This window comes from Pseudophryne corroboree, chromosome 9 (assembly GCF_028390025.1).
Source record: "Pseudophryne corroboree isolate aPseCor3 chromosome 9, aPseCor3.hap2, whole genome shotgun sequence".
NCBI classification, from domain to species: domain Eukaryota; kingdom Metazoa; phylum Chordata; class Amphibia; order Anura; family Myobatrachidae; genus Pseudophryne; species Pseudophryne corroboree.
In genome coordinates, this window is record NC_086452.1 from 23,281,251 (window position 1) to 23,303,627 (window position 22,377).

General features: G+C 47.0%; 1 protein-coding gene across 1 annotated transcript in view; it reads left to right on the forward strand.

Moving 5' to 3' along the window:
* SLC44A5 (solute carrier family 44 member 5) overlaps positions 1–22,377 on the forward strand; it is a 105,421-nt gene that overhangs the window by 64,567 nt on the left and 18,477 nt on the right. Inside the window, exons 13-18 of the mRNA XM_063939061.1 lie at positions 13,432–13,530; positions 13,640–13,727; positions 14,019–14,281; positions 17,382–17,476; positions 18,152–18,255; positions 18,856–18,929. Coding sequence (XP_063795131.1) covers positions 13,432–13,530; positions 13,640–13,727; positions 14,019–14,281; positions 17,382–17,476; positions 18,152–18,255; positions 18,856–18,929 — 723 coding nt within the window. The remainder of the gene's footprint in view (positions 1–13,431; positions 13,531–13,639; positions 13,728–14,018; positions 14,282–17,381; positions 17,477–18,151; positions 18,256–18,855; positions 18,930–22,377) is intronic.

The following is a 22,377-nucleotide window of genomic DNA, read 5'->3' on the forward strand; positions in this document are numbered from 1 at the left end:
AGTAATTGTGTAAGCTACCGTGTGTATAGTTTAGTGGCTCCTGTGACAGTAATTGTGCTAAGCTACGTGTGTACAGTTTAGTGGCTCCTGTGACAGTAATTGTATAAGCTACGCTGTGTATAGTTTAGTGGCTCCTGTGACAGTAATTGTATAAGCTACGTGTGTACAGTTTAGTGGCTCCTGTGACAGTAATTGTGTAAGCTACGTGTGTACAGTTTAGTGGCTCCTGTGACAGTAATTGTGTAAGCTAAGTGTGTATAGTTTAGTGGCTCCTGTGACAGTAATTGTGTAAGCTACGTGTGTACAGTTTAGTGGCTCCTGTGACAATAATTGTGTAAGCTACGTGTGTACAGTTTAGTGGCTCCTGTGACAGTAATTGTATAAGCTACGTGTGTACTAGTTTAGTGGCTCCTGTGACAGTAATTGTGTAAGCTACGTGTGTATAGTTTAGTGGCTCCTGTGACAGTAATTGTGTAAGCTACGTGTGTATAGTTTAGTGGCTCCTGTGACAGTAATTGTGTAAGCTACGTGTGTACAGTTTAGTGGCTCCTGTGACAGTAATTGTGTAAGCTACGTGTGTACAGTTTAGTGGCTCCTGTGACAGTAATTGTGAAAGCTACGTGTGTACAGTTTAGTGGCTCCTGTGACAGTAATTGTGAAAGCTACGTGTGTACAGTTTAGTGGCTCCTGTGACAGTAATTGTGTAAGCTACGTGTGTACAGTTTAGTGGCTCCTGTGACAGTAATTGTGTAAGCTACTGTGTGTACAGTTTAGTGGCTCCTGTGACAGTAATTGTGTAAGCTACGTGTGTACAGTTTAGTGGCTCCTGTGACAGTAATTGTGAAAGCTACGTGTGTACAGTTTAGTGGCTTCCTGTGACAGTAATTGTGTAAGCTACGTGTGTACAGTTTAGTGGCTCCTGTGACAGTAATTGTGTAAGCTACGTGTGTACAGTTTAGTGGCTCCTGTGACAGTAATTGTGTAAGCTATGTGTGTACAGTTTAGTGCTCCTGTGACAGTAATTGTGTAAGCTACGTGTGTACAGTTTAGTGGCTCCTGTGACAGTAATTGTGAAAGCTACGTGTGTACAGTTTAGTGGCTCCTGTGACAATAATTGTGTGTAAGCTACGTGTGTACAGTTTTAGTGGCTCCTGTGACAGTAATTGTGTAAGCTAAGTGTGTACAGTTTAGTGGCTCCTGTGACAGTAATTGTGTAAGCTACGTGTGTACAGTTTAGTGGCTCCTGTGACAGTAATTGTGTAAGCTACGTGTGTACAGTTTAGTGGCTCCTGTGACAGTAATTGTGTAAGCTACGTGTGTACAGTTTAGTGGCTCCTGTGACAGTAATTGTGTAAGCTACGTGTGTACAGTTTAGTGGCTCCTGTGACAATAATTGTGTAAGCTACGTGTGTACAGTTTAGTGGCTCCTGTGACAGTAATTGTGTAAGCTACGTGTGTACAGTTTAGTGGCTCCTGTGACAGTAATTGTGTAAGCTACGTGTGTACAGTTTAGTGGCTCCTGTGACAGTAATTGTGTAAGCTACGTGTGTACAGTTTAGTGGCTCCTGTGACAGTAATTGTGTAAGCTACGTGTGTACAGTTTAGTGGCTTCCTGTGACAGTAATTGTGAAAGCTACGTGTGTACAGTTTAGTGGCTCCTGTGACAGTAATTGTATAAGCTACGTGTGTACAGGTTTAGTGGCTCCTGTGACAGTAATTGTGTAAGCTACGTGTGTACTGTTTAGTGGCTCCTGTGACAGTAATTGTATAAGCTACGTGTGTATAGTTTAGTGGCTCCTGTGACAGTAATTGTATAAGCTACGTGTGTACAGTTTAGTGCTCCTGTGACAGTAATTGTATAAGCTACGTGTGTATAGTTTAGTGGCTCCTGTGACAGTAATTGTATAAGCTACGTGTGTACAGTTTAGTGGCTCCTGTGACAGTAATTGTGTAAGCTACGTGTGTACAGTTTAGTGGCTCCTGTGACAGTAATTGTATAAGCTACGTGTGTATAGTTTAGTGGCTCCTGTGACAGTAATTGTATAAGCTACGTGTGTACAGTTTAGTGGCTCCTGTGACAGTAATTGTGTAAGCTACGTGTGCTACAGTTTAGTGGCTCCCTGTGACAGTAATTGTGTAAGCTACGTGTGTACAGTTTAGTGGCTCCTGTGACAGTAATTGTGTAAGCTACGTGTGTACAGTTTAGTGGCTCCTGTGACAGTAATTGTGTAAGCTACGTGTGTACAGTTTAGTGGCTCCTGTGACAGTAATTGTGTAAGCTACGTGTGTACAGTTTAGTGGCTCCTGTGACAGTAATTGTGTAAGCTACGTGTGTACAGTTTAGTGGCTCCTGTGACAGTAATTGTGTAAGCTACGTGTGTATAGTTTAGTGGCTCCTGTGACAGTAATTGTGTAAGCTACGTGTGTACAGTTTAGTGGCTCCTGTGACAGTAATTGTGTAAGCTACGTGTGTATAGTTTAGTGGCTCCTGTGACAGTAATTGTGTAAGCTACGTGTGTATAGTTTAGTGGCTCCTGTGACAGTAATTGTGTAAGCTACGTGTGTATCAGTTTAGTGGCTCCTGTGACAGTAATTGTGTAAGCTACGTGTGTATAGTTTAGTGGCTCCTGTGACAGTAATTGTGTAAGCTACGTGTGTATAGTTTAGTGGCTCCTGTGACAGTAATTGTATAAGCTACGTGTGTATAGTTTAGTGGCTCCTGTGACAGTAATTGTATAAGCTACGTGTGTACAAGTTTAGTGGCTCCTGTGACAGTAATTGTATAAGCTACGTGTGTACAGTTTAGTGGCTCCTGTGACAGTAATTGTGTAAGCTACGTGTGTACAGTTTAGTGGCTCCTGTGACAGTAATTGTGTAAGCTACGTGTGTACAGTTTAGTGGCTCCTGTGACAATAATTGTATAAGCTACGTGTGTACAGTTTAGTGGCTCCTGTGACAGTAATTGTGTAAGCTACGTGTGTACAGTTTAGTGGCTCCTGTGACAGTAATTGTGTAAGCTACGTGTGTACAGTTTAGTGGCTCCTGTGACAGTAATTGTGTAAGCTACGTGTGTACAGTTTAGTGGCTCCTGTGACAGTAATTGTGTAAGCTACGTGTGTATAGTTTAGTGGCTCCTGTGACAGTAATTGTGTAAGCTACGTGTGTATAGTTTAGTGGCTCCTGTGACAAGTAATTTGTGTAAGCTACGTGTGTATAGTTTAGTGGCTCCTGTGACAGTAATTGTGTAAGCTACGTGTGTATAGTTTAGTGGCTCCTGTGACAGTAATTGTGTAAGCTACGTGTGTATAGTTTTAGTGGCTCCTGTGACAGTAATTGTATAAGCTACGTGTGTATAGTTTAGTGGCTCCTGTGACAGTAATTGTATAAGCTACGTGTGTATAGTTTAGTGGCTCCTGTGACAGTAATTGTGTAAGCTACGTGTGTATAGTTTAGTGGCTCCTGTGACAGTAATTGTGTAAGCTACGTGTGTATAGTTTAGTGGCTCCTGTGACAGTAATTGTATAAGCTACGTGTGTATAGTTTAGTGGCTCCTGTGACAGTAATTGTATAAGCTATGTGTGTATAGTTTAGTGGCTCCTGTGACAGTAATTGTATAAGCTATGTGTGTATAGTTTAGTGGCTCCTGTGACAGTAATTGTGTAAGCTACGTGTGTACAGTTTAGTGGCTCCTGTGACAGTAATTGTATAAGCTACGTGTGTATAGTTTAGTGGCTCCTGTGACAGTAATTGTGTAAGCTACGTGTGTACAGTTTAGTGGCTCCTGTGACAGTAATTGTATAAGCTACGTGTGTATAGTTTAGTGGCTCCCCTGTGACAGTAATTGTGTAAGCTACGTGTGTACGGTTTAGTGGCTCCTGTGACAGTAATTGTGTAAGCTACGTGTGTACAGTTTAGTGGCTCCTGTGACAGTAATTGTGTAAGCTACGTGTGTATAGTTTAGGTGGCTCCTGTGACAGTAATTGTGAAAGCTACGTGTGTACAGTTTAGTGGCTCCTGTGACAGTAATTGTGTAAGCTACGTGTGTATAGTTTAGTGGCTCCTGTGACAGTAATTGTGTAAGCTACGTGTGTATAGTTTAGTGGCTCCTGTGACAGTAATTGTGTAAGCTACGTGTGTACAGTTTAGTGGCTCCTGTGACAGTAATTGTGTAAGCTACGTGTGTATAGTTTAGTGGCTCCTGTGACAGTAATTGTGAAAGCTACGTGTGTACAGTTTAGTGGCTCCTGTGACAGTAATTGTATAAGCTACGTGTGTATAGTTTAGTGGCTCCTGTGACAGTAATTGTGTAAGCTACGTGTGTACAGTTTAGTGGCTCCTGTGACAGTAATTGTGTAAGCTACGTGTGTACAGTTTAGTGGCTCCTGTGACAGTAATTGTGTAAGCTACGTGTGTATAGTTTAGTGGCTCCTGTGACAGTAATTGTATAAGCTATGTGTGTATAGTTTAGTGGCTCCTGTGACAGTAATTGTGTAAGCTACGTGTGTACAGTTTAGTGGCTCCTGTGACAGTAATTGTGTAAGCTACGTGTGTACAGTTTAGTGGCTCCTGTGACAGTAATTGTATAAGCTACGTGTGTACAGTTTAGTGGCTCCTGTGGCAGTAATTGTATAAGCTATGTGTGTATAGTTTAGTGGCTCCTGTGACAGTAATTGTGTAAGCTACGTGTGTACAGTTTAGTGGCTCCTGTGACAATAATTGTATAAGTTACGTGTGTACAGTTTAGTGGCTCCTGTGACAGTAATTGTGTAAGCTACGTGTGTACAGTTTAGTGGCTCCTGTGGCAGTAATTGTATAAGCTATGTGTGTACAGTTTAGTGGCTCCTGTGACAGTAATTGTGTAAGCTACGTGTGTACAGTTTAGTGGCTCCTGTGACAGTAATTGTATAAGCTACGTGTGTACAGTTTAGTGGCTCCTGTGACAATAATTGTGTAAGCTACGTGTGTACAGTTTAGTGGCTCCTGTGACAATAATTGTATAAGTTACGTGTGTACAGTTTAGTGGCTCCTGTGACAATAATTGTGTAAGCTACGTGTGTACAGTTTAGTGGCTCCTGTGACAATAATTGTGTAAGCTACGTGTGTACAGTTTAGTGGCTCCTGTGACAGTAATTGTGTAAGCTACGTGTGTATAGTTTAGTGGCTCCTGTGACAGTAATTGTGTAAGCTACGTGTGTACAGTTTAGTGGCTCCTGTGACAGTAATTGTATAAGCTACGTGTGTATAGTTTAGTGGCTCCTGTGACAGTAATTGTATAAGCTACGTGAGTACAGTTTAGTGGCTCCTGTGACAGTAATTGTATAAGCTACGTGTGTACAGTTTAGTGGCTCCTGTGACAGTAATTGTGAAAGCTACGTGTGTATAGTTTAGTGGCTCCTGTGACAATAATTGTGTAAGCTACGTGTGTACAGTTTAGTGGCTCCTGTGACAGTAATCGTGAAAGCCTACGTGTGTATAGTTTAGTGCTCCTGTGACAGTAATTGTATAAGTTACGTGTGTACAGTTTAGTGGCTCCTGTGACAGTAATTGTGTAAGCTACGTGTGTATAGTTTAGTGGCTCCTGTGACAGTAATTGTGTAAGCTATGTGTGTACAGTTTAGTGGCTCCTGTGACAGTAATTGTGTAAGCTACGTGTGTATAGTTTGAGTGGCTCCTGTGACAATAATTGTGTAAGCTACGTGTGTACAGTTTAGTGGCTCCTGTGACAGTAATCGTGAAAGCTACGTGTGTACAGTTTAGTGGCTCCTGTGACAGTAATTGTGTAAGCTACGTGTGTACAGTTTAGTGGCTCCTGTGACAGTAATTGTGTAAGCTAACGTGTGTACAGTTTAGTGGCTCCTGTGACAGTAATTGTATAAGCTATGTGTGTACAGTTTAGTGGCTCCTGTGACAGTAATTGTGTAAGCTACGTGTGTATAGTTTAGTGGCTCCTGTGACAATAATTGTGTAAGCTACGTGTGTACAGTTTAGTGGCTCCTGTGACAGTAATTGTGTAAGCTACGTGTGTATAGTTTAGTGGCTCCTGTGACAATAATTGTATAAGCTACGTGTGTACAGTTTAGTGGCTCCTGTGACAGTAATTGTGTAAGCTACGTGTGTATAGTTTTAGTGGCTCCTGTGACAGTAATTGTGTAAGCTATGTGTGTACAGTTTAGTGGCTCCTGTGACAGTAATTGTGTAAGCTACGTGTGTATAGTTTAGTGGCTCCTGTGACAATAATTGTGTAAGCTACGTGTGTACAGTTTAGTGGCTCCTGTGACAGTAATCGTGAAAGCTACGTGTGTACAGTTTAGTGGCTCCTGTGACAGTAATTGTGTAAGCTACGTGTGTACAGTTTAGTGGCTCCTGTGACAGTAATTGTGTAAGCTACGTGTGTACAGTTTAGTGGCTCCTGTGACAGTAATTGTATAAGCTATGTGTGTACAGTTTAGTGGCTCCTGTGACAGTAATTGTGTAAGCTACGTGTGTATAGTTTAGTGGCTCCTGTGACAATAATTGTGTAAGCTACGTGTGTACAGTTTAGTGGCTCCTGTGACAGTAATTGTGTAAGCTACGTGTGTATAGTTTAGTGGCTCCTGTGACAATAATTGTATAAGCTACGTGTGTACAGTTTAGTGGCTCCTGTGACAGTAATTGTGTAAGCTACGTGTGTACAGTTTAGTGGCTCCTGTGACAGTAATTGTGTAAGCTACGTGTGTACAGTTTAGTGGCTCCTGTGACAGTAATTGTGTAAGCTACGTGTGTATAGTTTAGTGGCTCCTGTGACAGTAATTGTGTAAGCTACGTGTGTATAGTTTAGTGGCTCCTGTGACAATAATTGTGTAAGCTACGTGTGTACAGTTTAGTGGCTCCTGTGACAGTAATTGTGTAAGCTACGTGTGTACAGTTTAGTGGCTCCTGTGACAGTAATTGTGTAAGCTACGTGTGTACAGTTTAGTGGCTCCTGTGACAGTAATTGTATAAGCTACGTGTGTACGGTTTAGTGGCCGTTGCATTGTTGAACGAATGCCTGTTTACGGAGCGTGTCTTGCACGGTTTTGCACTATGCGTGCTCTGAAAACAGCATCCACACAAGTACGGCAATGCACAGTCATACGCATTTGAATTGGAGAGGCAGAACTGGGCAATATTTGGGCGTCTCACATAAGCAAAGTCAATCGGCTGTGGGCTGTGCATGGCAAGATGTAAGAGCATATTTTCTGTGCATGCAGTTTTGGCGCAACGTACGCCGGATATACTTTCCATTCTGCATCAGGCGATTTTATTGTCTTTTCTTACGTTGTTGTATTTGGGCCGTATACATTGCTGCTGATCTGCATAAAAGTCATCCCTGGAAAGAGGGTCTGCGTCCAGCTGCAGACCCTGAAATGTGAAATCTTTGCATTTAAATATCTCTTCCTGCAAAAGCAAAATGTCAGCTTGCCTTTGTATACGATACACGGTGCATTCCTGTGCCCAGGTCACACTTAGCAAGGAATGCCAGGCCGGCCCTAGTACTAAAATCAGAAAAAGCTAAATTATAGACCCGTACAGTTACCTCTGAGCCGTGTACGTACCTGTAAAATGATGTGCATGCAGGTAATAGTGCATCCACACCTGCATGCTGGCATACTGTATGCTGGATTGCTGATACATTACCCTGCGTGACGTTGGTCTATGAGATAAGTGATAAATCCGCACACACACCCCTCACGCTGCCGGCAGACACTTCACACTATGACTGTTGTTTCTTGCTAAAGCAAAGCAGCTTTATAAGTGCAATATTTATTTTCAAATTAGGGCAGACAGAAATGTGGCATTGGTGTCAAATACGTCTCATTCCAATTAACCCCTTAGTACTGTACACAGTCTATACTGAAACTTCATGTCACCAGGAGGTGGCGCTGTCTAGTTGCGTATTCAGAAGATCTCAGCGGTACCATAAACGTATCGGTAATACAGGAACCTGTTCTAAGCAGTTATACACCAAAAACGCACAGTAAATTGCGGATAACTTTTACATTGTTTAGGAATGTACTTTTTACATATTATAGAAAATTGAATATTCAGTATAATTGTAATTGGACATAGGGATGTGTGTATGAGCAGCTGGTTCTGTAGAGGGCATTCTGTTCCACTCTCCTGCCTACTGTTCTCATGCCAGTCTTCTACTTGGCTACCTACTTTTCCACCTTCTTGTCCGCCATTTTCTCCAAGCTACTTGTCCAAATAGCTTATTTCAATGTGCCAACCCAATTCCTGTCCCTTCGAAGCAGGAGCGTAAGTTCATCCCAGTCGCCGGAGGCAAGATGGAGTCCCACCCCCCCACCCCCTCCTCCTGGCTTACAGAATTATATAGATAGAGCTCTCACCTGGTTTACAGGGACCTGAGCCTGCAAAGATTTGCGGGTGCACTGTCGCATGCTGCAGCGCAGCTGAGTGGTACCAGGTGGGAGCCGTCCTGTCCCCTATTGCAGGTGCCCCACAGAGCTGTGTTGGAAGAGCAGCGATCACACTTGGATCCCGCTGTGAACCACACAGGTGCTGCTGTACATGCAGGTGCCCCTTCAGGGCTTGGAGCCCGGAGGCAGGTGACTCCATTGCCTCTGGGAGTTCCATCCCTGCTTGGAAGTGCTCCCACAAAATCAGACTCTTCCTAGTATTGTGCGCCCACATGAGAACGCTCATTGGTGGAGAACGGAGAAACGTCACCTGGGACACCTCTCTCTGGTCATTTAAATGTTTCGGTCTCTGTAAATATTGCTCAGTTTATCCTCATGTGTGCCCTAAATTAATCATGAAAAATGACGGAACATCAGGACTGTCTATTAAATGTTGCCGTGTGTATTTTATATTATTATTATTATTATTATTATATTGAAGTGCATCTAGACAGGAGGAGCACTGGCCGGCTGGGTATATTAAGTCTCTGTGAGGGGGGAAATGCCGCAGACCCAAGTGTAAAATAGAAGAACACCTCCCTGACTTTATTACATCTGCCGTTTCTCCACTCCAGCGTAAATGAATCCCTCTTCTGCACCTAATCCTCTACTATGAAGGAACGCACCGGATCACCCTACCCCTCTCTTGGGAGAGTACAGCCTTTTGCCCCCACAGAACTGATCTACAAATGTTACGCTGAAATCTGGTGCAAAAAGATTGTGTAGCGCTAACTAGTTTTATGCCAGTTATAGACAGCAACGTTTGGAAGGTCTTGGAAGTCCTGGGACTGGTGCAGAGGAAGTATCCCGGGTGTGCATTGCTCAAAAGCGAACGTGCGCAGAAAAATAGGGACTATTCACCTTTATACAGCATTGTACCGGCAGCCCGTGCGCCTGGCTTACCACAAGTCACCGCCATTCGCTTATACTTGCACCTGCCCTGGTACAGAAAATACGCCTCATAACTGGTAAAATATCACCTATGTGCTGGTGTTTATGTCCGCACGCCATCACTGAACCTGGTCTCCGTGACAACGTTTCTTCCAACTACATCGTGCCTCTTCAACTAGGACGGTCGATGTTCCCAAATTACATGTGACGCTGCATAGTCGTATACACTAGTTTTCTGAGACTATGCATTCACATAAGATATGCCACACAAGCGGACACACGTTCAGCCCTACATCACCCCCGTACATAACGTAGGTCAGGAGATGACGATTCGGAAGACAAAGTTATGTCGGCACGCAATGCCAGATATCATAGTATTCCTTAAAGTGGTCCCGTCACTTACACACATTGGTGGCAGACATATTGGGCTGCGCAAATAATCTACTTATCAATTCACAAAATATCTAACTACAGTACATGACTGAGGCACGAGGCACAACATGATTTCTAGTAAACTCGTCAGTATCGGTCCAGCACACATAATGGTGGTCTCCATCAGGTCCGTACGTGACTTGTTTATATAACAGTTATCTACAGAATTGGGTAAAAACCAAAACGCTCCGGACCCCATAACACCAGACCAGACCGGCTCCCTGTAGCGAACCTCTTCCACTGTGGAGCTTCTGGAAGAGGTCCCCACCCCGGACGGGAATGCGCACTACAAGTTCCACAGTGGCAGAGGTCGCTGCAGGGAGTTGGTCCAGACCAGCTTTCCTGGGTCCGGAGACTCCAGACAGTTCTGTTTTTTACCCATTGTCTTTGATAGCTGCAGCTGTGTATCTTACTGTGGCGGCCTATCCATCTCTAGCTCCCGGTGCAGTGGTGTATTTTACTGTGGCGGCCTATCCATCTCTAGCTCCCGGTGCAGCGGTGTATCTTACTGTGACGGCCTATCCATCTCTAGCTCCCGGTGCAGCGGTGTATCTTACTGTGGCGGCCTATCCATCTCTAGCTCCCGGTGCAGCGGTGTATCTTACTGTGGCGGCCTATCCATCTCTAGCTCCCGGTGCAGCGGTGTATCTTACTGTGACGGTTTATCCATCTCTAGCTCCCGTTGCAGCGGTGTATCTTACTGTGGCGGCCTATCCGTCTCTAGCTCCCGATGCAGCGGTGTATCTTACTGTGGCGGCCTATCCGTCTCTAGCTCCCGGTGCAGCGGTGTATCTTACTGTGGCGGCCTATCCATCTCTAGCTCCCGGTGCAGCGGTGTATCTTACTGTGGCGGGCTAACCATCTCTAGCTCCCGGTGCAGCGGTGTATCTTACTGTGGCGGCCTATCCATCTCTAGCTCCCGTTGCAGCGGTGTATCTTACTGTGGCGGCCTATCCGTCTCTAGCTCCCGATGCAGCGGTGTATCTTACTGTGGCAGCCTATCCGTCTCTAGCTCCCGGTGCAGCGGTGTATCTTACTGTGGCGGCCTATCCATCTCTAGCTCCCGGTGCAGCGGTGTATCTTACTGTGGCGGCCTATCCATCTCTAGCTCCCGGTGCAGCGGTGTATCTTACTGTGACGGTTTATCCATCTCTAGCTCCCGTTGCAGCGGTGTATCTTACTGTGGCGGCCTATCCGTCTCTAGCTCCCGATGCAGCGGTGTATCTTACTGTGGCGGCCTATCCGTCTCTAGCTCCCGGTGCAGCGGTGTATCTTACTGTGGCGGCCTATCCATCTCTAGCTCGGTGCAGCGGTGTATCTTACTGTGACGGGCTAACCATCTCTAGCTCCCGGTGCAGCGGTGTATCTTACTGTGGCGGCCTATCCATCTCTAGCTCCCGTTGCAGCGGTGTATCTTACTGTGGCGGCCTATCCGTCTCTAGCTCCCGATGCAGCGGTGTATCTTACTGTGGCGGCCTATCCGTCTCTAGCTCCCGGTGCAGCGGTGTATCTTACTGTGGCGGCCTATCCATCTCTAGCTCCCGGTGCAGCGGTGTATCTTACTGTGGCGGCCTATCCATCTCTAGCTCCCGGTGCAGCGGTGTATCTTACTGTGGCGGCCTATCCATCTCTAGCTCCCGTTGCAGCGGTGTACCTTACTGTGGCAGCCTATCCATCTCTAGCTCACGGTGCAGCGGTGTATCTTACTGTGGCGGCCTATCCATCTCTAGCTCCCGGTGCAGCGGTGTATCTTACTGTGGCGGCCTATCCATCTCTAGCTCCCGGTGCAGCGGTGTATCTTACTGTGGCGGCCTATCCATCTCTAGCTCCCGGTGCAGCGGTGTATCTTACTGTGGCGGCCTATCCATCTCTAGCTCCCGGTGCAGCGGTGTATCTTACTGTGACGGTTTATCCATCTCTAGCTCCCGGTGCAGCGGTGTATCTTACTGTGACGGCCTATCCATCTCTAGCTCCCGGTGCAGCGGTGTATCTTACTGTGACGGTTTATCCATCTCTAGCTCCCGGTGCAGCGGTGTATCTTACTGTGACGGCCTATCCATCACTAGCTCCTGGTGCAGCGGTGTATCTTACTGTGACGGCCTATCCATCACTAGCTCCCGGTGCAGCGGTGTATCTTACTGTGGCGGCCTATCCATCTCTACCTCCTTGTGCAGCGGTGTATCTTACTGTGGCGGCCTATCCATCTCTAGCTCCCAGTGCAGCGGTGTATCTTACTGTGACGGCCTATCCATCTCTAGCTCCCGGTGCAGCGGTGTATCTTACTGTGACGGCCTATCCATCTCTAGCTCCCGGTGCAGTGGTGTATTTTACTGTGGCGGCCTATCCATCTCTAGCTCCCGGTGCAGCGGTGTATCTTACTGTGACGGCCTATCCATCTCTAGCTCCCGGTGCAGTGGTGTATTTTACTGTGGCGGCCTATCCATCTCTAGCTCCCGGTGCAGCGGTGTATCTTACTGTGGCGGCCTATCCATCTCTAGCTCCCGGTGCAGCGGTGTATCTTACTGTGGCGGCCTATCCATCTCTAGCTCCTGGTGCAGCGGTGTATCTTACTGTGGCGGCCTATCCGTCTCTAGCTCCCGGTGCAGCGGTGTATCTTACTGTGGCGGCCTATCCATCTCTAGCTCCCGGTGCAGCGGTGTATCTTACTGTGACGGTTTATCCATCTCTAGCTCCCGGTGCAGCGGTGTATCTTACTGTGACGGCCTATCCATCTCTAGCTCCCGGTGCAGCGGTGTATCTTACTGTGACGGTTTATCCATCTCTAGCTCCCGGTGCAGCGGTGTATCTTACTGTGACGGCCTATCCATCTCTAGCTCCCGGTGCAGCGGTGTATCTTACTGTGACGGCCTATCCATCACTAGCTCCTGGTGCAGCGGTGTATCTTACTGTGACGGCCTATCCATCTCTAGCTCCCGGTGCAGCGGTGTATCTTACTGTGGCAGCCTATCCATCTCTAGCTCCCGGTGCAGCGGTGTATCTTACTGTGACGGCCTATCCATCTCTAGCTCCTGGTGCAGCGGTGTATCTTACTGTGGCGGCCTATCCATCTCTAGCTCCCGGTGCAGCTGTGTATCTTACTGTGACGGCCTATCCATCTCTAGCTCATGGTGCAGCGGTGTATCTTACTGTGACGGCCTATCCATCTCTAGCTCATGGTGCAGCGGTGTATCTTACTGTGACGGCCTATCCATCTCTAGCTCCCGGTGCAGCGGTGTATCTTACTGTGGCGGCCTATCCGTCTCTAGCTCCCGGGGCAGCGGTGTATCTTACTGTGACGGCCTATCCTTCTCTAGCTCCCGGTGCAGCGGTGTATCTTACTGTAGCGGCCTATCCATCTCTAGCTCCCGGTGCAGCGGTGTATCTTACTGTGGCGGGCTATCCATCTCTAGCTCCCGGTGCAGCGGTGTACCTTACTGTGGCAGCCTATCCATCTCTAGCTCCTGGTGCAGCGGTGTATCTTACTGTGACGGCCTATCCATCTCTAGCTCCCGGTGCAGCGGTGTATCTTGCTGTGACGGCCTATCCATCTCTAGCTCCCGGTGCAGTGGTGTATCTTACTGTGACGGCCTATCCATCTCTAGCTCATGTATTCAGGAATGTCAGGACAATGGAATAAAGGTGGCTCCGAGTAACAATGTAACATTTTATTTTCCAGGGCTATCGGATACATCATGTCGACGCTCTTTTACCCAATCATCACTTTCATCCTGATCTCCATCTGTATCTCGTACTGGGCTGTCACCGCTGTGTATCCTTTTATAGCACCTTAGCGCACCTCTCACGTTACAGACCGGATTGGGGGCTATGGAAATGATTGCACGGAATGATGGGATTTATCCTTAACTCTCAGTGTAAAGGTTCCTGGCCACGTCCGGGGAAGCGGTGTATAAAGTTATGGCAAACAAGACCCTGTGTCAACACGCGGACGACGTCTGCACACCTGAGGTAAGTCATAGCACTGTGGTGTTGTACTGAGTTCCGGCTCTGTCCCAGATCGTCTCGTCAGGCCTGCGTTTATATATTCGCCAACCTGGGGCCTGCCTGGAACTATTTATAAATTAGTTTTATGCTAGTTTTATTAATTTTACTTTTTCTTTATTTTCTTTGCTACTTGATATTTACAAACCAGTCACTCTGCAGTGATTCCAACGACATTAATAACGATGTTTGTTTCTTTATAGCACATGGTGGCACGGTTCCAATCATATTCATTTGTGTTTCTCTTCTTCTTTCCAGACTTTCAATACCAGCAATGTGCCCGCCTTGTGTCCTGGGGCTCAGTGTACGTTTGCTTTTTACGGGGGCGAGAACATTTACTATCGCTACATCCTGGTCTTTCAGCTGTGTAACGTCTTTGTGTTCCTATGGTTGGTGAATTTCTCCATCGCGCTGGGGCAGTGCACGCTGGCAGGTGCCTTCGCCTCCTATTACTGGGCTTTTAAAAAACCCGCCGACATCCCGACATGCCCCCTCTTCTCATCGTTTGGACGAGCAATAAGGTAATTGGAGCAGGGCAGTGCCGTTATGTGGGGGTTACACAGGAAGAGCGCAACAGTTTACTCAGTTCTATTAACTGGAGAAGGTTCAGCACCAGCTGGTCAGAAGCGGTACTGCAACTTTGTATTTGCCACCTTATTTCCAGTTATTTATATAGCGCAGGGCCGGTTCTAGACCCTGTGGCACCCAGGTAAAATACAGTTGGTGCACGCCCCAAAATAGGGGCGTGGCTTCTTCGTAGGGAAGGGGCGTGTATTCTTCATAGGAAAGGGGCGTGTCTTCTTCATAGGGAAGGGGCATGTCCACAGTTATCCCCCTGTACTTCTGCTGTGCCCCCAGCAGCTATGCCCCCAGTTAATTTCCCCCCAGTAGCTGTTCCCCTTGTAGTTGGGCCCCCTATAGTTGTGCCCCTTGTAGCAGTGCCCCTTGTAGTAGTGCCCCAGTAGTGGTGCCCCCAGTATGTGCGCCCCGCAGTAGCGCCACTTTGAAACCCTAAAAAAAAAAAAATACCAGCCTCGCTCCTGCTTCCGGACCGCTGCTGCTGCTGTCTCCAGGCGGCGGCTGCTCTCTATGGGAGAGACGTCATGATGTCTCTCCCATAGCAGCGCTGCACTGACACTAGGAGTCAATTTTGACCTCAGTGTCAGTCAGCGACGCCAGCTGCAGCGGGAGCTCACGGCGCTCGCTGTAGCCGGGGGGGCGAGGAGCGGGGAGGGAGGATCAGTAGCGGCTCTTGCCATGGCGGCGGCACTGCCCTCAGGGTAGCGGCGCCCCGGGCAAAAAGCCTGCTTGCCCGTGGCAAGAGCCGCTACTGATATACACATATTCCACAGCGCTTTACAGAGAATATTTGGCCATTCACACCAGTCCCTGCCCCAGAGTAGCTTACAATCTATGGGGGTCATTCCGAGTTGATCGCTCGCTAGCAACTTTTTGCAGCGCTGCGATCAAGTTAAAACTTGGCAAAACTGCACATGCGTATGCCACCGCAATGCGTAGGCGTGTCGAACGGGTAAAAAGAGGATCGGTGCTGGGCGATGGATTTAATGAAGAATTTATTCACACAGCCGATCGCAAGGTGATTGACAGAAAGAGGGCGTTCATGAGTGTCAACTGACCGTTTTCTGGGAGTGTTTGGAAAAACGCAGGCGTGTCCAAGCGTTTGCAGGGCAGGTGTCGGACGTCAATTCCGGGACTGGACAGGCTGAAGTGATCGCAAGGGCTGAGTAAGTCCAGATATACTCAGAAACTACAAAAAACTTTTTTGTGCCGTCGGCTGCAAAAGCGTTCGCACTTTTGCAAACCGAAAATACACTCCCCTATAGGCGGCGACTATCTGATCGCAGCGCTGTAAAAAGTTGCTAGCGAGCGTTCAACTCGGAATGACCCCCTATATTCCCAACCACATTCATGCACTTACACACTAGGGTTAATATTGTTGAGAGCCAATTAACCTACTATTATATTTTTGGATTGTGAGACTTAACCGGAGTACCCAGTGCAAACCCACTGAAGCACAGGGAGAACATACAAACCCATAAAAGTTAGGGCCATGGTGGGAATTGAACCCATGACCTCAGTGCTGTGCAGCAGTAATGCTAACCACTACACCATCCGTGCTGCCTAATAACTTTATACGCCTCCCTGCAGCAGAGCTTCATCTCTCAGATCTAAAACAGTTACTGTCTTCAGGGCACTGGGAAATGGTGTCTTCACTTTGATCGGTGTTCTTGTGAGGATCCTAATACCCAATTAACACATCAGGGGACCAGAGTAGTTACCACCTGTTAGGAACTGGTACGATAATTCTAATTAGCTTTGATAAATCCCCCTCAAAAGTGACTTAACTTCTGTGTTCGGACCGCAGCACAGGCAGATTGCTGGAGAGGGGTGTTTTGCATACTGTTGCTTTGTAAATGTGACAATTTAACGGCCCCCATAGAAAAGGGAACTGGTTTTGTGACTGAGAACACTGCGGACCACCCCTTCGTAGAGCCCGGGGATACTTAGCCTTTATGGGTATTATTAACAGTCGTCTTCAGGGGATTTTCCTAGATGTCAAATTGTTGTTGAGATAAAATTAAAATTGCATAAAGATATATGTTGGAGGTCAATGCCGATCTCCTGTGTATGACACTCCAGCAGGAAACACAGGACTTCCGTAGGTTCTGTAGCGCCACCTGCTGGCCTGCTATTCCTTGCCATTAGGTCCTGTCCCCGGGCTATTGCATTGTAAATAGATGATCAGACATTCCGTCATTCCGAGTTGATCGCTCGCTAGCTGTTTTAGCAGCCGTGCAAACGCATAGTCGCCGCCCACGGGGGAGTGTATCTTCGCTTTGCAAGTGTGCGAATGCCTGTGCAGCCGAGCTCTGCAAACACATTTTGTGCAGTTCTGAGTAGGTCTGAACGTACTCAGCCCTTGCGATCAGTTCAGTCTTTTTGGTCCCGGAATTGACGTCAGACACCCGCCCTGCAAACGCCTGGACACGCCTGCGTTTTCCCAAACACTCCCAGAGAACGGTCAGTTGCCACCCACAAACGCCCTCTTTCTGTCAATCTCCTTGCGATCGGCTGTGCGAATGAATTCTTCGTTAAGTCCATTGCACAGCAACGAACCGCTTTGTACCAGTACGACGCAGTTTTGCAGATTTTTTTTACCTGATTGCACCGCAGCAAAAAAAACTAGCATGCGATCAGGTCGGAATGACCCCCATTGAACTCAGTAGGACATACAGGCGGAGACTACAGTGCTAAAGGCAGAGATTTGCAGGCGGCATTACTGGCACCATCATACAATATACATCCTATAACAAGAATATTTTATACATTTATCCTGTAACATTTACATTAGATCCCATAGACTGTAAACTTGTCAGAAGGCCTTCTTACCTCTTTTTCTGTTTGTAAATGCCCAGTATTGTTTTCTGCCATGTATATAGCACTGCACAGTATGCTGCCAATATATAAATAAGCTGTACGCTGTAGTAGTAATAATAATTAAGTATAAGGTTCGTGCCCTTTAAATAATGACATCATGTTGTGCATGAAGTGCCAGTTGGAAGTCACGGTAAAGAGCCTCTTCCTTTTTCCCTGTGTCAGATATCACACCGGATCCCTGGCGTTTGGTTCTCTCATCCTGGCTCTTGTACAGTTTATCCGAATTATATTGGAGTACTTAGACCATAAACTTAAAGGTAAGAACGTGGTTACTTGCCAGCCGTACTGTCACTTCCCTGTATTCACCCGAGAGGAACAAGATCTTATTACTTCTTTACATCGAACTCTCTTAGGCCAGAACAGTGTTTAATCACATACAACAGTTACACATAAGTACAGGTTCTATATAGCAGGGATCGTGTGAGCTTTGTAGCATACCATATACAAATCAGTAGTAATTTAATAAATCCCTCTCCCATTAACTATTTTATTTTTAGTCCCATACATCAGTCGCTGTCTCAGTGGAGCTTGCAATCTATATTCCCTATTACATACACACTTGGATTAATTTTGACAGAAGCTAATTATCCCACCAGTAAGTTTTCGGATTGTGGGAATAAACTGGAGCACAAGAAGTAAACCCACACAAACAAGGGGAGACTGTATAAACTCTACACACAGGTCCCTTTGTGGAATTGAACCCATGACCCCAGTGCTGTGAGGCAGCAATGCTAACTATTCTTTGAGCTCAGGCATCTTCCAACTGCACTTACAGATCACACTGACATAGTGATCCAGACGTTTGGGTCCCAGGTGCCAACCACACCTGCTAAACATCCGAATCGCAGTCCCAGTCATTTCCAGCAATAGTATTCCTCACTTGCGCTGGGTAAGCGTGTATTTCATTTTGTTTGTATTTCCCTTTTGTGCAGCGTCTCAGAATTCCTGCGCTAAATTCTTGTTATGCTGCCTGAAATGCTGCTTTTGGTGCCTGGAAAAGTTCATAAAGTTCATAAACAGGAATGCATACATCATGGTACGTATAATATATAATATATACATGCGCTATATAGGTTTCATTCACAACAGGCCGACCTGGTTACATATTAGCAGCTCTTATGTCTGTTCTGTTTAAGGGGGGCACTCACGGAGCGATATTCTAAGCAATCTGACTAGATTGCTTAGAATTTGAGCATTATCGCTCCGTGTGTACCCCCTACAGCGATAGCGATGCGCAGCCCCGCGCATCGCTATCGCTGGTGATAGATTGGCCTGCATGCAGGCAAATCTAGCTGGTCGCTCACTTCACCCGCTGGGTGAAATGAGCGGCCCCCCGTCTCCCCCCGCACGCTCTGCACAGATCACGCTGTGCTGAGCGGCGGGAGAGATGTGTGCTGAGCGGTTCGCTCAGCACACATCTCTCCCGCATCGGCCCGTCTGTATGGGCCTTTAGACCTGAATTGGCATTGCTGAGATCTAGTATACTGTATTTATCTGATTACGCCAACTCACAGATTTGTTATGTTTTATCTGATTACATCTGAATTGTAGATTTATTAACTGTATTAAGCAGATTACACCCACTTCATATCCGCTATATGCACCTGATTACACCTGGCTGATAATTGTTTTACAGATTGCCATCTATGGTAAAAACTTCTGTACTTCAGCAAGAGACGCGTTCTTCTTATTGATGAGAAATGTTGTGCGGTAAGTCAGCTCCTTCCGTTCCCAAGGTAATAATAAGAATTTACTTACCGATAATTCTATTTCTCATAGTCCGTAGTGGATGCTGGGGACTCCGAAAGGACCATGGGGAATAGCGGCTCCACAGGAGACAGGGCACAAAAGTAAAAGCTTTAGGACTATCTGGTGTGCACTGGCTCCTCCCCCCATGACCCTCCTCCAAGCCTCAGTTAGGATACTGTGCCCGGACGAGCGTACACAATAAGGAAGGATTTTGAATCCCGGGTAAGACTCATACCAGCCACACCAATCACACCGTACAACTTGTGATCTGAACCCAGTTAACAGCATGATAACAGAGGAGCCTCTGGAAAGATGGCTCACAACAAGAACCCGATTTTTGTAACAATAACTATGTACAAGTAATGCAGACAATCCGCACTTGGGATGGGCGCCCAGCATCCACTACGGACTATGAGAAATAGAATTATCGGTAAGTAAATTCTTATTTTCTCTAACGTCCTAGTGGATGCTGGGGACTCCGAAAGGACCATGGGGATTATACCAAAGCTCCCAAACGGGCGGGAGAGTGCGGATGACTCTGCAGCACCGAATGAGAGAACTCCAGGTCCTCCTCAGCCAGGGTATCAAATTTGTAGAATTTAGCAAACGTGTTTGCCCCTGACCAAGTAGCTGCTCGGCAAAGTTGTAAAGCCGAGACCCCTCGGGCAGCCGCCCAAGATGAGCCCACTTTCCGTGTGGAATGGGCTTTTACAGATTTTGGCTGTGGCAGGCCTGCCACAGAATGTGCAAGCTGAATTGTACTACAAATCCAACGAGCAATCGTCTGCTTAGAAGCAGAAGCACCCAGCTTGTTGGGTGCATACAGGATAAACAGCGAGTCAGATTTTCTGACTCCAGCCGTCCTGGAAACATATATTTTCAGGGCCCTGACTACGTCCAGCAACTTGGAATCCTCCAAGTCCCTAGTAGCCGCAGGCACCACAATAGGCTGGTTTAAGTGAAATGCTGAAACCACCTTAGGGAGAAATTGAGGACGAGTCCTCAATTCTGCCCTGTCCGTATGAAAAATTAGGTAAGGGCTTTTATAGGATAAAGCCACCAATTCTGAGACACGCCTGGCTGAAGCCAGGGCTAACAGCATTACCACTTTCCATGTGAGATATTTTAAGTCCACAGTGGTGAGTGGTTCAAACCAATGTGATTTTAGGAATCCCAAAACTACATTGAGATCCCAAGGTGCCACTGGAGGCACAAAAGGAGGCTGTATATGCAGCACCCCCTTGACAAACGTCTGAACTTCAGGAACAGAAGCTAGTTCTTTTTGGAAGAATATTGACAGGGCCGAAATTTGAACCTTAATGGACCCTAATTTGAGGCCCATAGACAGTCCCGTTTGCAGGAAATGCAGGAATCGACCCAGTTGAAATTCCTCTGTAGGGGCCTTCCTGGCCTCGCACCACGCAACATATTTACGCCAAATACGGTGATAATGTTGTACGGTTACATCCTTCCTGGCTTTGATCAGGGTAGAGATGACTTCATCCGGAATGCCTTTTTCCTTCAGGATCCGGCGTTCAACCGCCATGCCGTCAAACGCAGCCGCGGTAAGTCTTGGGACAGACATGGTCCCTGCTGGAGCAGGTCCTTTCTTAGAGGTAGAGGCCACGGGTCTTCCGTGAGCATCTCTTGAATTTCCGGGTACCAAGTCCTTCTTGGCCAATCCGGAGCCACGAGTATAGTCTTTACTCCTTGGCAGAAATGGACATCGCACTTACTCTTGATGCCAGAGTGCAAATATCTCTCTGTGCATCTCGCATATATAGAAATGCATCCTTTAAATGCTCTATAGTCAATAATATATTGTCCCTGTCCAGGGTATCAATATTTTCAGTCAGGGAATCCGACCAAGCCACCCCAGCACTGCACATCCAGGCTGAGGCGATTGCTGGTCGCAGTATAATACCAGTATGTGTGTATATTAGAGATGAGCGGCTTCCTATCAGCTGGTTCCTTGAGGGCGGCCGTATCAGGAGACGGTAACGCCACTTGTTTTGATAAGCGTGTGAGCGCCTTATCTACCCTAGGGGGTGTTTCCCAACGCGCCCTAACCTCTGGCGGGAAAGGGTATAATGCCAATAATTTTTTAGAAATTAGCAGTTTTTTATCGGGGGAAACCCACGCTTCATCACACACCTCATTTAATTCATCTGATTCGGGAAAAACTACGGGTAGTTTTTTCACACCCCACATAATACCCTTTTTTGTGGTACTTGTAGTATCAGAAATGTTCAAAACCTCCTTCATTGCCGTGATCATGTAACGTGTGACCCTACTGGAAAATACGTTTGTTTCCTCACCGTCGACACTGGAGTCAGTGTCCGTGTCTGTGTTTGTATCGACCTGAGGTAACGGGCGCTTTAGAGCCCCTGACGGTGTTTGAGACGCCTGTACAGGTATTAACTGATTTGCCGGCTGTCTCATGTCGTCAACAGTCTTTTGTAAAGTGCTGACACTATCACGTAATTCTTTCCATAAGACCATCCAGTCAGGTGTCGACTCCCTAGGGGGTGACATCACTAACACAGGCAATTGCTCCGCCTTCACACCATTTTCCTCCTCATACATGTCGACACAACGTACCGACACACAGCACACACACAGGGAATGCTCTGATAGAGGACAGGACCCCACTAGCCCTTTGGGGAGACAGAGGGAGAGTTTGCCAGCACACACCAGAGCGCTATATACATACAGGGATAACCTTATATAAGTGTTTTTCCCTAATATAGCTGCTGTATATATTTATATGCCAATTTAGTGCCCCCCTCTCTTGTTTTACCCTGTTTCTGCAGGACTGCAGGGGAGAGTCAGGGAGCCTTCCTCCAACGGAGCTGTGAGGAAAAAATGGCGCCAGTGTGCTGAGGAGATAGGCTCCGCCCCCTTCTCGGCGGCCTTTCTCCCGCTTTTTTATGGAAAAATTGGCAGGGGTTAAATGCATCCATATAGCCCAGGAGCTATATGTGATGTATTTTTTGCCAAAAAAAGGTGTTTTATTGCGTCTCAGGGCGCCCCCCCCAGCGCCCTGCACCCTCAGTGACCGGAGTGTGAAGTGTGCTGAGAGCAATGGCGCACAGCTGCGGTGCTGTGCGCTACCTTATTGAAGACAGGACGTCTTCTGCCGCCGATTTTCCGGACCTCTTCAGTTTTCTGGCTCTGTAAGGGGGCCGGCGGCGCGGCTCTGGGACCCATCCATGGCTGGGCCTGTGATCGTCCCTCTGGAGCTAATGTCCAGTAGCCTAAGAAGCCCAATCCACTCTGCACGCAGGTGAGTTCGCTTCTTCTCCCCTTAGTCCCTCGGTGCAGTGAGCCTGTTGCCAGCAGGTCTCACTGAAAATAAAAAACCTACTTTAAACTTTTACACTAAGCAGCTCAGGAGAGCCCCTTAGCC